Here is a 17,854-nt window from a genome sequence, read left to right on the forward strand (position 1 = left end):
TTCATTTAATTTGAAAATTGTTATTTACATGAAAGTTTGTGTGCATGTGGAGCATAATAACTTATATATTGAACAATTTTTTGTCGATATTTCTTTTATTAAAATCTCTTTCATTAAAAATTAAAAATAAAAAAAATTTTTATTTTTTAAATAATTTTTTTTTCAAATAAATTTTTTTATTTTTAATAAAATTTTATAAATATGTAAAATATAATAACTTATATGAAACAATTTTTTTTGATCAAATATTTATTTTAAAAAGATAAAATTAATATTCAACATCTCAGTATTTTTTTTTATGTTTTTTAAATATAATTTTATAAAACAGAATAAAATTTTAAATTAAAAAATATTCATAGTGCTTATTTCAAAAAATGAAATTGTATCAAAAATTGAAAAAATATTTAAATCTTTAGAAATTAATTTCATTCCTTCAAACAGATTTCTGTTGGCAAAAAAATTATTCTATATAATATATTATACACATAAACTATTATTTTATTATTATTATATTATGTCCAAATACTTTTCTATATGTATTTATATAGTGTTAAACATATAATATAAATTATTAATAATTATAAAAAAATGATATATAAAATGAAAAAATAAAATTCACATTAATATAAAATATTTAAAAAATTAAAAATATAAATAACAAAAAATCATTGATTGATTCAATAATTGGATCATTGATTATATATTGATAAAAATTTATATATATATATATTTTATTATTTTTATATAAATATTTATATAGCATACATCTTTATATATATTGGATGGATATATAGATAAATATATATTTTATATTCCATAAGTAGAATTTAATCAACGTCTGATATTTCGATATTCTGTATGACTGTTGCTATTCTCAATTTAATGCAGTTCTTGCCAGTTTATTTATCTAATTTCAAAGATAATATAGCATAATTAAACGAAGAAGAAATAGAAATTAATTTTTTATTGATATGCATATATGTTACTTGTTATAGAATTTCATAATGAATCATATTTCAACGAAATCAATAAAACTTCCTCTAAACGAAAAACAATGAATTTCGAATTAATTGTCTAGAAAAATGGTAACATTCGTTGAATATAAGAATCACACGAATTCTGAGCGAGCATGCTTTAACCAATGCTGTACCGAAATAACACAACGTTTCTAAATATGAAGGCGAAATATGCGAAATAGCCGTATATATTTTTTTAAAAAAAAATGTCGACTATAATTATTCATTCGTTAAAAGACAGAAGAAAGTAATAGATATTATTGTCATATATTTATATTATACATTTATTTCGAAAATATTTGTATTATATTATTGTAATTATATATTGCCAATAATCTTTGTTTTTAATAATATAATGTGTATAATTTCTAATTTATCGAAATTCGAATAAAATATTCATGAAAGTAATATTTATATTTATTATCATTATTATATTCAACGGTATTATTAATGATCGATTTATCGAATACCAAATACCGAAATTATATGATTTATAAAAAGTCGAATATCAAAATTAAATCATTTATAATATAAAAAATAAAAATGATTGTGAATATGAAATTGAATATCAAAAATGAATGATAGATTGAATGATAGATGATATGTATGCGATAAAAAATAAAAGATTTAGTAATGATAAAATATATATATACACATACATGTATATATATATATATATACACACACACACATATATATATACACGAAGTGCATAAGTATATACATACTATACATAAGAGTCACCCGTAATCGGTCGGTTCAAAGCGCGTGGCTAGTCAAGGCACAAAGAATATGATTAGGATATACGGGGATACGGGGACCGAGGTGAACGGGATGGAAGGTAGGGAAAATCGAGGGAGAAGGAGGCGATGGAAGTAAAGGAACATCATACTGGTCATGTCAGTGTGTGTCCAATGCCAGTAGAACGCGACGACTATCGCTTTCTGGCTCTAGCTCGTCACAGAACTTAGGCCACCGGTTCGTAAATGAACTGATGGTGCTTATCTAGATCGCGGTGGCAAATTTTTGCTCTGATTGTGCTCTAGACAAGGAGTATCGTGAAATCATTAATCAGAAATTTTTCGTATCGTCTGTATCAATTACATCGAATCAATCAATCGTTCGTTTCTAGTGCATCGATCAACGCATCGATCTACCACCACTGCTCTTGCTACTGTTATTGTTGCCACCGCTCGCAAACATCGCTTTGTCATCGTAATCGTTCTACCTGACGTCGTCGTGTTTGTGTAATCATCTTTCCACTCGGCACGATCTTTTGCGACGTGTTTTCTCTTTACTCGAAACTATGAAGTGGTATGTGATTATCTCTTTTGAGATATAATATACGATTTCCCCAATGATTCAATTCCTCATTCGATCTTTTTTCCTTTTTGTCTTTTTCCAAGAATGATACTTGTGCCTACATCGTTTTTGCGTTTTCTAACCTGCCACTTGTTTTTATTTTTTATTATATGTATACAACGTATGTACATATATATATATAAACATACTGTGTATATTTTTTTTTTTTTTTAATAAAAGGCCTAAAAAATAAATTATATGTGCAGTACATGCATATGTTTGTATGCATTTATGTATCCGTAATGAAATATAATAATATAAGTTTCAAATTTTTGTTTGTGGAAAAAAGAAACAGAGAAGAATGATTACAATAAAGATACTTAACATTGACATTGACAAAAATTTTATAAGCAGCAAAGCTACTTAGAAAAGTACCTTGGCGAGGAGAAAGATGCTACTTTACGTTTCATATACACACAGAGTGGGGTCGTTTAAAAATAGATGTTTAAACTTAAATTATGCCCCCTGGCGAATGGAGTTAGTAATTTAAGCATTTCGAAATTTGATTATTCGATTTTTGTCAAACATATGAAACAAAAAATTAACTAAATGTTCTTTGAAGAAACACTCACGTATCCCGTTCAATTTGAAATTGAAAACATTATTTTATCGATCAGAAAAAAGTTTATTCTTTTATTCATAAATAATATGGTTCCAAAATAAAAATAATTATTCTTCGTTTGCAGTTATAAAATGAAATCGTACACGTTTATTGTATATGTTGAAATACATATTTATAATCGATGATCTATATTTGTGTAGGATATTATATATATATATATATATATTTATACATATGTATGTATAATATACAATATATATTATATATAATTTATTTTATTAATTTGTAAAAAAATACTTTCATTCATAATTACTGTCATGAAATGTTGACTTTTCAAAAAGAAAATTAAAATCGTCTCGAATAAAAGAACAATTCTTACCTTGAGCATGACATTCAATCGCGAATATGTGAGAAATGCACGGCTTCTGCGTGACTAACAATAAATTCACACGCACGCGATTCGGCCATGTCGCTGTTAGGTATGGTATCTGGACCAATTTTAAATTATATGTATAGGATTATTTACATCAATCAATACCATTACTTAACTTATTTTATGTTTATTTTATGTTTAATCTCCAAAAAAATATTTTTTTTTCATTCTCTTAATAATATTTAAATATACATATAAAATAGAATTGATTTATTTGAAGTTAAACATAGAGTATGCTCACTACATATGTTTATTTTTGGAAAGAGGGAGACAATTTTTAAATTTGTCCCTTTAAGAAAAAATATTATTGAAGGAAATACTTATATGTACTTATAAATCTTCTAATTATTAGAATCAATATGCAATATAATTCTTTTGCCAATGGATTCAAAAACAGCGCTAAATAAATTCTATGGTAGTAATCTTATGTTCACATATACAAATACAATTGTTTCGTATTCCTTTGTTATAGCTTTGTCATCCAATTGATGACAGATCTCTATATACAAAAATGGGATTGTCACCGCAAATATTGTTTTTGAACCTACTGGCAAGAATCATCTTGTATGCAAATACATATATAATGTAGGATGTTAAGATAAGAAATACTTATCCTAATATTAAAATATACTTTGATATCTTTACACGTAAAATCAATATCAACATTAGAATGTTATATAATTATAAATGCTAATTTATATAAATATATATGCCAATCATTTATCAGAAAATTACATTGATTTGTAGCTTTCATATTATATTATTTCATTTTCTTAACTTGTGTCGCTTAACTTAAAATTATATATATATAACTTTATAAAGTATATATAATTTTAATATTCATAGTTCTACATATTTATCTTCTTACTTAACATCTGTTTCTTGTATATAATAATTTCATTATAATCATTCCAAAAATTTATGTATTTAAATATATATTATTATTACGAAAGAATAATAAAATAGTATTATAGTATTATAAGTATGAGGAATACTACAATATAGTAATTGATATGTTTTTAATGTACGAACATATATTGATTTTACATTATATTATACAAGGATTAAAGATTTTTTTGAAATCGTTGATTTGTTTAAATAAAAAAGAAAAGCATATATGCTTTTCATTTTAAAGAGATATTTTTCATCGATGTTTTTTTAATATCTATTCAATATTCTATCTTTTACATTAATAATATTTTTGTTTTTTATTAAAAATAAAAGAAATTAAAAATAAATATGTCAAATATAATGAAATATAAAGTTTAATTATTTAATAATTATTTAATAATTAATTATCTAATGTAATTTTTATCTATTAAAAATACAAAATATATACAAGTTTAAATTTTTCATTGATATTTTATGAACACGAATATTTTTCAAATTATTTTCTATTTTATGCATATTATGTATAATTTTAAAGAATTAAAAACAAACTTTGATAATCAAACTTCTATAAAAAATTATCGAAATTATTAATAAAATTAGAGATAATAAATGATCATAGCCAACTATAATTTAATATATATATCATATATATATATGATTTAATATATTATCATATATATATTATACATACATATATATATATATATATATATATTACCCTAATCCACTTTTACATTTAATTCTAAACACTAAAGTCCGAAATGTATATTGATTTTTGATAATATTCAAAATATAATATCATATTTATAAGATTTCGGATTATAATTAGACAAAATGGACTATATTAGAGCAATAATAGACAAAATATATATTTCATTTTAATATAACATAGATGCAGGCGGCCACCTTGCAGTGCGGCGGCCGCATTCTTATCTAGCCTAACAGATACCAATTCATACGACATAGATCTATGCACCCGGTATAACTTTGTTTTTGAACTGTTGTATAGGTTAGGCTAGATAAGAATGCGGCCGCCGTTTATGTTCATACTAGATTAAATTTAATAAATATTTAAATTTTTTAATTTCTTCATAAAAAGAATAATTTTCCATAGAATATTTTTTATATTTTCATAATTTATTAATTTAAAATAAATATTTTTTAATTATTATATTTTTTTGTTTAACTTAGAATAAATAAAATGCAATTTATAGAATATATGAACTTATATATTATTTCTATTGAATTTTATCTATTATTGCAAAAGAATTGTAGTTTCATTTAGACAAAATTAGAATTGTTTAATTCGGATTTCTTTGTAATATATATATAATATATATATATATATATATATATGTGTATATATTCCATATATATATACATATATGTGTAAAACTCGATAAACATGTGACAATATCAATAGTAATTTTTTGCTAAATGCTATTTTATAATACATTAATGAATATAAAAAATATTTAGCTAATTTTTTCAGAATAAATGAAGAAAAGAATTCTGGATATACGTTGAATACGTTGAATATGATATTTAATTCCAAATTCTGAATGATTGAATCGCGAAACGTTTGAAATCATAGAGGGAAAGGATAGGACTATGAACATCGATCGAGCATTCAAGTCGCTATCTTGCGGCGTTTATAAGCATTACGAATGCCGTGGTACGAAATCGAAAAATGGCCGTTTCATCGGTGTTTGACGAGATCTAGTACAGCTTTCATGAACATATTCGATATGTCTTATTCGTGGTGAAGAAAGTGATTATAAGAATAGAACGAATAGTGTAATATTAATACAAAAAAAGTAAAATTACAAGCGATCGATTGACCGCCTTTGAGTGAAAGAAGCTGATAGGGTCGGAGGGGTGGGGTAGGGTGGGGTGTGGTAGGGTGAGAGTGAGGGAGGGTGAACGAAGAGAAGGAAAGAAAGGGATACGAAAGGGTGAGGTGAAGATAGAAACTAGCGGGAAGGGGAAGAAATAGTGGTAGAAAGAATTGAGGAAAAAGGGGAAAAGAAAAGAGATGCAAACGGGAAGTGCGGGATCGTGAAATAACGCACTGCCTAAGAAGAGTTTGGATTGTGTAGAAACGTCATCAACGATTACCAGGCGACATTGTTAGTGGAAATGAAATATTAATCATATTTGGATTGGTTGGTGCGTGCGCGAAGAAGATAGGAAAGACCATACATATAATAAAAAGTTCTGCAATGAGTTTTTAAAATCAAAAAAGCAAAACTACATTTTTTTCTATATACTTTCCTTTTTAACTTATAGTTATTAGATTCGATCTTGTTCGACTCTATATAATAAAAGTTAATCTAAATTAGAACATATTAGCAACTTGTATAAATTTTCTTCTTGATAGTTATTGCGGGAAATAATATAAATCTATGAGCGATTAGGCTGAAAAAGAAAGAATTGAATATGACACTAAGTGACGGGTCGAACGTGGTTAAACGATTGGTAGAATAGACAATCGCCCCCTTCATACCCGCTGCACCCTTTACTCGCACGTAATCATGGCTGCATAACACAGGGCGCTCAATATCGACCAATTTTCTACTATAATATGTTTTAGGTTAAAAACCTAACCTGTCACAGCCGCAGGGTGTGTCGTTTGTCTCACACTGACAGCTGTAAAGTTTGCTGCATCGAATCATTTCACATTCAGCTACTCGCATTGCGCCGATAAATTTCGATTATCCTTCCATCTTTATATCTATTCTTGCTTGCTTGCATCGTCGCTTGTCGCATATCAGACAAAGATTAATAGAAGATTATCAGCATGCGAATATTCTTTTTAAATTTTAACGAATCTAGTAATAGGATTCGCTTACGCTTTTTAGGCATCCTGATCATTCTACCACTTTGCAGCCGAGGAATGTAGGCGACGAAAGTACGGATCAGAATAATAATATAACTATGATGAGTGAAGATCTGCTGCAGCCTGGCCATGTGGTCAAAGATCGTTGGAAAGTTGTAAGTATTAATAAAATTACAACACTATTAATAAATTTTTATATTTTTTTAATATATTTATTTTAAATATTTTTATTATTTATTTTAATTTACAATGATTTTTTATCATTTGTATTTATATAGGTCAAGAGAATAGGAGGTGGTGGATTTGGTGAAATTTATGAAGGGGTAGATTTTATGACTAGAGAACAGGTTGCATTGAAGGTAGAATCAGCACGTCAATCAAAACAAGTTCTTAAAATGGAAGTAGCAGTATTGAAAAAACTTCAGGGTTTGTTATTGTTTTATATGATTAAATTAGATAATTTAACATAAAAATATACTTTACTCTTTGATAATGCAAATATAATAAATTTAATAATATACATTATTTAATATGTATTATTATATATATTATTATATATATTATAATATATATTATTTTAAAACATTTATTTATAATATATGATATTTGTTAATGAATATTTTTAATTATTTGTTATAGGTCGGGAACATGTATGCAGGTTTATAGGTTGTGGTCGTAATGATCGATTCAATTATGTTGTGATGCAATTACAAGGAAAAAATTTGGCTGAATTACGGCGTGCTCAGCCTCGAGGTGCTTTTTCATTGTCTACCACTCTACGTTTAGGACTTCAAATTCTTAAAGCAATTGAAAGTATACATCGTGTAGGCTTTCTTCATAGAGATATTAAACCTGTAAGTATATTTTAATTTCTCTGTTTTTTCAGAATAGTTGTTTATTTCAGAATATTTTTCATAATTAAATTTTTATTGAATTTTCAATAATTTATTCTCAATCTATAGATATTGATAATGATTTTGATGTTGTATTTTATTTTCTTTTGCATTGATATAAATATCTTCATTTGACTGATTAGGCAACATGTTATTTAAAATTGATTTTTATCATTTATTTATATTATGACCAGATTGTATACTATCAAATGAAATAAAATTCATGTACACTATTTAAAAGGTAATATAAATAATTTATGAATATAATATTATATAATATATTAACTTATTTCTTGATAATTAATAATTGATATTTGCAGTCAAACTTTTCAATGGGACGACTTCCACATACCTCGAAGTTGGTTTATATGTTAGATTTTGGTTTGGCTCGTCAATTTACGACGGGTACTGGTGAAGTTAGACCACCTCGTAGTGCGGCAGGATTTAGAGGAACCGTCCGGTACGCATCTGTGAATGCGCACAAAAATAAAGAAATGGGCAGACACGACGATTTGTGGTCATTATTTTATATGCTAGTAGAATTTGTTAATGGTCAACTTCCATGGCGAAAAATAAAGGATAAAGAACAGGTATATATATTATAGATGCTATAAATTCTTGATTTAATTACACATTTTTTTGATTACAAATAAGTGATTATGTTTAAATTTTAATATGGGTTTCTTCTATGTCCTTCCTCTTCTTTTCTCTTTTCTCTTTTTTTCTTCTACGATTTTCATTCCTTTTCTCTTTTTCGACTTCTTCTATCTTTCGTTTCTTCATCTAGGTTGGTCTTATGAAAGAAAAGTACGATCATCGTTTACTTTTAAAACATCTTCCAGCGGATCTTCGTGTATTTCTGGAACATATTCAGGTATGCATTTATAAAAATTTTTAGTATGATATTTTTATTATTCAATATCAATATGTAATATTTAAAATTTAATAAATAATAATAATATCTTTCCTTAAATTGTATTCTCTCTTAATTAAATGCATGTATACGAACAGTGAAAGAAATATCCTTTTTAGAGTTTGGGATATGCGGATAAACCAGATTATGCAATGCTGGCAGGTTTATTTGAACGTTGCTTGAAACGTAGAGGAGTGAAAGCTACTGATCCCTATGATTGGGAGAAACCATTTATATCGAATGAAAGTTTACCAACCACTAGATCTCTACCTAGTAATCATCAGGTCGCTATACCTCCAGTATTGACCACAGCAACTACGATTAATCAACCACCAACTACACCAAATGTCGATACAAATAATCAAGAAAATGTTGAACCTGATAACAGAAAAGAATTAGACGTAAGATTAAATAATATTTTAATATTTACGTATATGTTAATAACTAGTATAATAACTAGTATAAGAATTAAATATAAATGATATATTTAAATATACTTTTTACAGGCACAAATGGATTATGAAAGTATATGTAGAAGAAATAAACAACGAGGAGTAGAAGGATCTTCGGTGCCGTTTACATCAGCTATCAGCAATCATGGCCGAGATAAAAATTGTAACGCGACGATACCTACGATGGACAATACTCATCAACAAGCTGGACAACAAGCTCAAGGTTATTAAATTTAATATTGAAATTTCATTGCTTTTTAACAAATTTTTATATTATAAATTAATTATATTAATTAATATATTATAATTTTAATTATAGTATTTGTACTAATTATAGTAATTTGTATCTTTTTATTATTTTATTTTTATAGATTCACCTAAAAAGAGGCGTGCAGTTTCAATGGCAGCAGAACCACAAACAGGGGTGGTAGACAATGAAGAAGATGCATTAATGGCTTCCGCTCGTTCCGCTTCAGAAGTTCCTCGCAATAAAGTTGGAGTCAATGCTGCAGCACCATTAAGAAAATCTGCAAGTGGTGCAACATTTGCTAGATTACGAGTCACACCTGCAGTTGAAACAGCGCCTGGCGAACCTCCCAGTCCTCGAGTACAAACCGAAGTTGATGCTTCTTACTGTTCCTATGATGTTACTAATCCAAAATATGTTGGCAATCAGAGTCCTGTGCGTAATACTTCGGATTTATTACATCCCAATTATAAAGAAATAGTTTTCATTTAAGTGTTATCTTTGTATTTCTCATAGGTAACGGAACAGAGAGAACCATTAAAAAGAGAACCACGAAGAAGAACAGAAGGACGTCAACAGACAAGAACTAATCGTGCTGCAATAAGAGACTATTCCATTACTCAATTCGCACAGATAGATGATGATAATGTATCGGCATTACAACAAGTAACTAAAGGTGGTGGTGGTTTGACACTGGCTTCTCAATGGAAATCACAATTTGATGATTCTGAAGAGACTGATAATGAATGGAAAGGAGAAAATTTACAAAGTCCAGAACATAAAGGAATTACTATGCCAGTTATGGTTCCACAGGTAAAATTTTAAATATTATATTTTGTTATTGATTATGATTTAATACTTGGATTACAAGTATTAAGAACTGAATTAGAAATTTTCATGAACTTTACACATTATTATTATTACACATATATGAACACACTCGCACGTATACAATTTTTTTTAAATATATACAATTACAAGTGTGTGTATTGATATTTTAGCTATCTGGCCCATATTGATGTCTTCCATTGATGCGCTTCTTACGTTCTACAATCGAATTGAGATCTCTTTATATATCATTATTAAGCTTTTTGTTTTTTTCTGTATTTCGTATTTTTCTTAACACTCGTTTTTTTAACTTTGCGATATATTTTTTGTGTTTTAGAAATTAACTTTTCATCATTTTCTAATTTTGTCAAATATTTTATCCTTCGCATTAACGGAAAAATATAATTAGATACACACACGTTTCTAAACAACGTGATACTTGTGTTCAAATAAAAAGGACATAGCGTTAGAAACGCATGCTTTATATTATATTGAAGTAGATTAAAAAAAAATATTGATCAAAAGATTATTGCGTATTCCATTTCGTATTGTCTATTGTACAAACATTTGTCATTAGTTTGATTTGAAAAACAAATATCGAAGTAAGATGCGAACGTCAATTTGATTTTATAAAATTTCTACATACAGTCAACAGTTGGTAGTGATGCTGTAACAATCGCAACTTCAGTGCCTGCATCTATCGATGCGAAAACGACAGTAATTCAATCAATGTCGATCGCGCCTCAACATTCGATAATACCAACTGCTCTCTCTCGAATAAGTGAAGATTCTACAAAGCCTACAGTTCCTCACAGATGTTTAAACATTGCTGGTATTGAAAAATATCCAGATCTCCAAGGCGCACTTCCTCGTGCTTGGAGTGTTCCTGCATTGGCACCGCATGTTCGTGCTTACCTCGAAGCACCATTGGTATGTAATCTATTTATTATTATATTTGAATTATATTATAACTCAAATATTGAATTTAATATAAAATTTATGAATATTTATATCCTTTATTGTATTGAAAAATATGTTATGTATGAATATATATTGTTTTCTAATATTAGGTTCAACAAGCTGCATTCGATGATCTACTATATGAAGTCGATGTCATGAGAAATATAGCAACACGTTATGATGAACCGAGACAAAGTCCTCCATTACGAAGGGCGAGTGTTCCAGCAGTTGCTTTTTCTCCACCTAACACAATACCTAGTACACCTGGAGGAGAAGAAGAAGAGGAAGCAGTAGCAGGAAGACTGGAAATTAGAGTAGTAGATGCAACAGGTGGTGCAACTGTTGTACAAACAACTGCAGATAGAGAACCATTGCAAAGTAAATATGTATATTTTTTTTAAAAATTACATTTCTGAAAAATAATATTAGAATATTATTATTCTGATTTTCTTGATCATCATTATTATCATTATCATTATCATTATCATTATCATTATCATTATCATTTTTTTGATTGTACATTCATTTTCAATGCAATTTCATAGGAAAAATGACAAACGGTACAGTAGATAGCCCAGCTAGTCCAAAACCAGAAAGAGAAGAATCATCGATATTTGATACTGCTGAAAATCGAGCATCTATTGATGATGTTATGCATAAGGAAAACAGCACTATCACTGCCTCGACAACCATACCGAATATATTACCACTTCGTGAATATAAGGATGATAAAGAAAAGGAGGCTTCTAATAGGACTCATAATACTATCAGTAAAATTCCAATTCCGGTTAAAAGTCCTAGATGTTCGTTATCGGAGTCAACTCCAGAAACGAATACACAAAATACCCGGAGTGGTGTGGGGAATGAAATAGAAAAATCATCTACACCTGTGGCTATAACCAGGGAAAAAGATGCTAGTTAGTAAGATTTTTTTTTAGCTTATACTGTAATTTTATAATTCTATCTTTTTGAATTCAAATGTGATGTTTAACATTGTACGGATCTGATTTTACGAATCTCACGAGTTTAAGCTCTTTGAAATTGATAAGTGATAAGTTTGAACTGTTTGAGTGTTTCTCTGATGCTTATTATTAACGTTTGTCACGGTAAAAATTACGGTAAAAAACTAAAAAAACATTGTTTGATTTTCAATTGAATTTGAATTTCGTATGCAATGACGTATGCGATTTTGTGAAGATATATATCAAAATTTTAAGAATCATTTTTCGTAGAAATTACAATGAAAAATAATCATAAAAAACGTATTTATAATCATCAGTTTAAAAAATTGTAGTTTCAAAGTAATTGCATTCAACTTATATAACTATTATAAATTATTTAGTCACAATTTTTTTTTCTCTTCTCTTTTCTATAAAAGAGTCCAATTAAATACGCCACAGTATCATTATCATTCAAAAATTATACATCTTTCGTTTAAATATTTCTTTTCACTTTTCAACATTTTAATGTACTCGTGCGCTTCTGTGCGTGTGTGCGTGTATGTGTGTATGTGTGCGCACATATTCGTTACTCAGCAAGTATATGGTGAAGATTTTAAAAACACACACATTATTAAGCAAAAGAGGATAAGGGAGGGAAAGGAAATGGAAAATTGTATTTTTCGCGTTTTGGACGCCAATTTATCACGATTAAAATTGAGCACAGCTTCTTAGCGATACTAATATTGCCAAATTTTAGCTGTCAAAGGCAAACGCTTGACAGTGGAGGTATTGCGACGCTGCTTGGCATTACCTGATGAATCATCGATCTTTTCATCTTTAACGGCTAATTCGACAGAAGATGAAAATTTAACTGGATGTACTCCTGCGTTACGTCGTCGAAGACAAAGCGAAAAATATGTGACCGATGCCAGTCAACTAAACTTGCGATTTCAAAGACCGCAACGCAGGATCAGATCTCATTCTGAAGTGTTATCTAAATTTTCTCCTAGAGGAGTACCTTCGCATCTTTTGGCAGAAACGGCTAAACGAACCGATGAAAGTAGCGATAATGATTCTGATAATAGTGGTCCACCAAATGCTCAACCTCCACCACCACCTACATCTTTGCCACCACATGTTGCAGAAAATAATGCTAGGTATATAAATTTTTTTTTTATATATAGAATAATTTAATTGATCATTTTAATTATCAATTATTAATTTACTTTTATTATAGATGTCGTAGGTTTCGACCTATATCAGATGGGACAATAATCAGTAAAGAATGGTGAGATACAACATCAAAAACGAATTCAAGTATTTGTTTGTATCAACGATTAACAGACATTTGCGATCTATTCATTTGGATGTATGGAATCCTTCTTTACGCGTGAGAGAAGACAAGAAAGTAATATTAATTACAATGATTTAATTCAAAATGTCACATACAGTTTGTTAACTTTTCTGTGTAGGAAAAGCATAAAAAATCTTATATGAGAAACTATTGCTTTCTTAGATAAAGCAATTTTGGTAAAGTGCTAAACATTACAGCAAAATGAGTATGAGTCAAAGAAATATAATGGAATCTGCATGACAAGTGAGTTAGAAATTCTTCTAGATCAAACTATTCACAAATGTGTATTTGATTCAGCTGTAAGACTCTGTAAAAATATTATATGAATTGGTGGTGCTTCAAAGAATGTACTTCCTAGTCTAGAAAGGTATGTGACGATATGATAAAACTCATTGAATAATTATCATCATTAAGACAGAATTGAAAATAGAAACGGATTTTTCATAAGAAAAAAAAAAAGAAATATTTTTATTTGAAATGACTATCTCTCTCTTTTCTCATTCATTATTATTCCATCATCTCTCTAATTAGCTCTCTAATTATTATTCCATCATGATTATCATCATCATCAATACTATTATCATTATCATTATCTTCTTTTTCTTCTTCTACTTATTATTATTCCTTATCTTACTCGTCTTCCCTTTTTCATTTTTTCAAATGCATAGTTTCTTCCACAGAAGGTTCCTTATTTTCTAAATATTCCATCTTACTATTTTTTGCACTTTAGAAAAAACTATATTATGAAATTTTATTTTATTTTTTCAATATAAACAAAGATTGTGACTGTTATATTAATTATGGAGAAAACAGAGATTCATATGTATAGACAAATTATTGAAAATATTTTTTTTACATTATTTTACCATTGAGCAATTTATTTATTGAGTTATTTTACAATTAAATAAAAATTTTTCTAGTATTTTTCTTATAAAAACAATATATAATAATTAGAATTAATATTAAAAATATAAAATGATATGAACTATTATACCATATTATTTTAAATAGCAGTTTTATATGAATTTTTTTTAATTATATCATAATAATGGTATTCTTTGAAAAACCACCATTACAATTAATAAAAGTTAGTAAAAAACAATTGTTAACATAAAGATAACAATGATAATTGTTAACATAAAAGTTCTTGAGCAAATGTATATCTCATCCGAATTATCTTTTTATGATATGTAACGTATTAGCGATTTGCTTACACTAAAGCTATCGCAAGAGATAGTTAAATTCAGTTAAGAGATCACGATTTACCACTTGTCAATATAAGGAAGCCTTCGATTGGATGAAAACATTTTATCATCAAGATTTAAGCGATGAAAAAACATGTACGAATGAATAATTCACTCAGAAGAGAATGTGTAGTTAGATTACATATAATCACGCGTATTTGTCTTGCACTTCCCAATAACGCGATTTTTCCAAACAGTTAATAAATCCGCAATCGAAACAAACATAGTGATGCGTAAAACTAGTCAAGTAGAATCCTTTAGCATTCTATTAATGAAACCAAATTTGCGTATAGAATTATAAATATTATACTTGTACAAAATAGTTTAGGATTTATTTTGTGCAATGATCGAAATAACGTTAAAGATACGATACGATAGATAGCTTTAAGTTGACGTCGCGGAAGTCGTTTCGCGGTATGAAAACAGGTGTGCAGTATGCGCGAGTAAAAACTACGAAACTATCGTAGAATAAAATGAGAAATGGAGTGATGCGAATCTATACGAGTGCTTATTAATTGTATACGTATAAACGCGAATGCGATACGTATGTTATTATATTTGTCCGTGCGCTCGTGTTTTGAAATTTAAGACAAATTCATCCGAAATTTTTTGTGAAAATGTACGTAACTTCACAATAGAAATGGGCCAGCGATGAATATACTTTGTAAATCGGTAATGAATCTGTAATCAAAGATCAAGTGTATGTTTGAATGTAAACAAACACGCATAATACAGCTGGATGTATCTCTAATCTAGTATATTTGGATGTATCTTCAATCTATAATGAAAAAATATCGTAAGTTACTTATACTACCATAATTCACCTTTGCACTCTTAGAACAATAAAGAAACAGTGTTTTGTTTTTAAAAGTATATATAATTTATCATTGATGCATTATTTAAACGAAAGTAAATTCGATTGAAATTCAAAGAACTGTAAAGCACATTTAATAAATCTCGCGCATAACTGTTACACACATTTTTTCCATATAAAAAAAAAACATTTTCCATAGATGTCAACATATTCTTTAATTTACTTTGTAAGTTTTAATGGATTACAAGAAAAAATAAATGATATGTAATAAAATTATCGATATATAGTTATATTTTCGAAATTAATAAATATAATTACATATATGAAATGTTTGTTTAAAGATAATTGACAGCAAAAATTTATAATTTCAAATAAAAAACAAAATTATGATTTGATGAATAAAAATTATTGTTATCTTAATTTTAAATAATATATTAAAAAATAAATAACTAATCTAAATTTGAATAATTATGTTATTATATTACAATTGTAGGTTATTGAAGTAACCTATAATTTTGGTGTTCATGTATGTATTTATATATTTCGATATTAATATAAATATATACTATCTATATTAATCATTTTTGAGTATTATATATTGTTAATAGTTTTACTGTTTTATTTAATAATAAATAATTAATTTAAATTAAAATAATTATATTGTTAAGTTACAATTGTAACTCATTGAAATAATTATAATTTTTAAGTTCATGTATGTATTTGTATATATTATTATGTTCATGTATATTTAAATATTAATATAAGTATATATCTATATTGATCTTACTTTTGACTATTATATAATTGTATGTATTTATTAATTGTTTTTTATTCAATTGATGATATATATATATATATATAAAAAATATGAATGAACATAAACCTAAAAAAATACCGATAATTTTTGTTTTTTCTAAAATTTAGAAATGTTTCAAAATACTTTAGAAAACTTACTAATATTTGATAATATTATTATTATTAATATATATTAGATATATATTTTGTAGTAAATATCTAGAATGATTTATATATTTTATTTTACTTTCACTACTAGTTACTTTTCATTAGTTATTTTTCAACTAGTTATTTTAGTTATTTATTAAAATTATCATATTATTATATATTGATAAAAAATATTATTCTTTTAATAAATAAATAATTTAATTTAATTAATATTAATGAAAAAAATATTGATAAATTCTATTTACTTTAATCCAAGTCAATCATATTATTTATTAAAATTATTATTATATTAAAATTATATAGTTATTTATTAAAATTATCATATTATTATATATCGATAAAAAATATTATTCTTTTAATAAATAAATAATTTAATTTAATTAATATTAATGAAAAAAATATTGATAAATTCTATTTACTTTAATCCAAGTCAATCATATTAAATTTATTAAATTTACATTAAATACATTAAATCATTCAATATTAATTATATATTAATTAAATAAAAAAAAATTTGATTTCTATTTGATAATAGAATATCAAATATGTAAATACAATGAAAAAAATGTTTAAATATTACTAAATGTTTTATAAAGTATAAGTTGAACATATATATGTATATGTATAAATATATAACATCAAATGACAATATGTAACATAACCTCTTTTTTAGTAAAAGGTAAGAAAAAATATTAACGAATGAAGGAATTGAAAATATACTAGATTGAAATGGAAATTTTATTAAAATATTATTATAATCAATAAGATAAATTATAAATATAAAATAATAGTGAAATATATATTTAATATATTTTTATTTCAGAAAATGCTATCTTTGATTAGATATCTAAATAATCGTAAATTTTTGAGTCTTATTTGTATTCCTATTGCTGCTGTTGGATATTATATAGAAGGACTTCTATCTGATCGTTATACACCTCCAACTGCACCAATAATGGAACAACGTGAAGAAAGATTATTAGCCAATATGAATTCTATGCCTGATGAAAAAAGGCATTCTCCATTGGAAATTAATCTTCCACCGTCATTATCTGTATAATTATTAGCATAAACTAAGTATATGATCAAAAAAATGTATAATATAAAGAAAAAATTTAGTTCCATTCATATAAAATCAAAAA

At 26.6% G+C, this 17,854-nt stretch overlaps 2 protein-coding genes across 8 annotated transcripts; both read left to right on the forward strand.

The window, feature by feature from the left end:
• The first annotated feature begins 1,963 nt into the window (after positions 1 to 1,963).
• Positions 1,964 to 14,557, forward strand: LOC122717699. 6 transcript variants are annotated; one of them, XM_043942003.1, is made up of 15 exons: positions 1,964 to 1,994; positions 7,126 to 7,258; positions 7,382 to 7,529; positions 7,743 to 7,957; positions 8,317 to 8,586; positions 8,784 to 8,870; positions 9,029 to 9,310; positions 9,416 to 9,584; positions 9,733 to 10,043; positions 10,125 to 10,421; positions 11,085 to 11,366; positions 11,507 to 11,774; positions 11,942 to 12,313; positions 13,095 to 13,494; positions 13,575 to 14,554. In XM_043942003.1, the coding sequence occupies exons 2-15, from the start codon at positions 7,202 to 7,204 to the stop codon at positions 13,627 to 13,629; spliced, it is 3,213 nt and encodes a 1,070-aa protein (XP_043797938.1). In that variant the 5' UTR covers positions 1,964 to 1,994; positions 7,126 to 7,201; the 3' UTR covers positions 13,630 to 14,554. The 6 variants fall into 6 exon arrangements, with proteins under 6 accessions (XP_043797938.1, XP_043797934.1, XP_043797936.1 ...); XM_043941999.1 differs by lacking the exon at positions 1,964 to 1,994 and adding an exon at positions 2,007 to 2,330; XM_043942001.1 differs by lacking the exon at positions 1,964 to 1,994 and adding an exon at positions 6,161 to 6,433.
• Positions 14,558 to 14,660: 103 nt separating this feature from the next.
• On the forward strand, positions 14,661 to 17,854 carry LOC122717704. 2 transcript variants are annotated; one of them, XM_043942016.1, is made up of 2 exons: positions 14,661 to 15,975; positions 17,536 to 17,854. In XM_043942016.1, exons 1-2 carry the CDS (start codon positions 15,949 to 15,951, stop codon positions 17,770 to 17,772), a joined length of 264 nt encoding a protein of 87 aa, XP_043797951.1. In that variant the 5' UTR covers positions 14,661 to 15,948; the 3' UTR covers positions 17,773 to 17,854. The 2 variants fall into 2 exon arrangements, with proteins under 2 accessions (XP_043797951.1, XP_043797952.1); XM_043942017.1 differs by lacking the exon at positions 14,661 to 15,975 and adding an exon at positions 17,239 to 17,391.

Source organism: Apis laboriosa, unplaced genomic scaffold (assembly GCF_014066325.1).
Source record: "Apis laboriosa isolate Shangri-la unplaced genomic scaffold, ASM1406632v1 scaffold56_cov145, whole genome shotgun sequence".
Lineage (NCBI taxonomy): Eukaryota > Metazoa > Arthropoda > Insecta > Hymenoptera > Apidae > Apis > Apis laboriosa.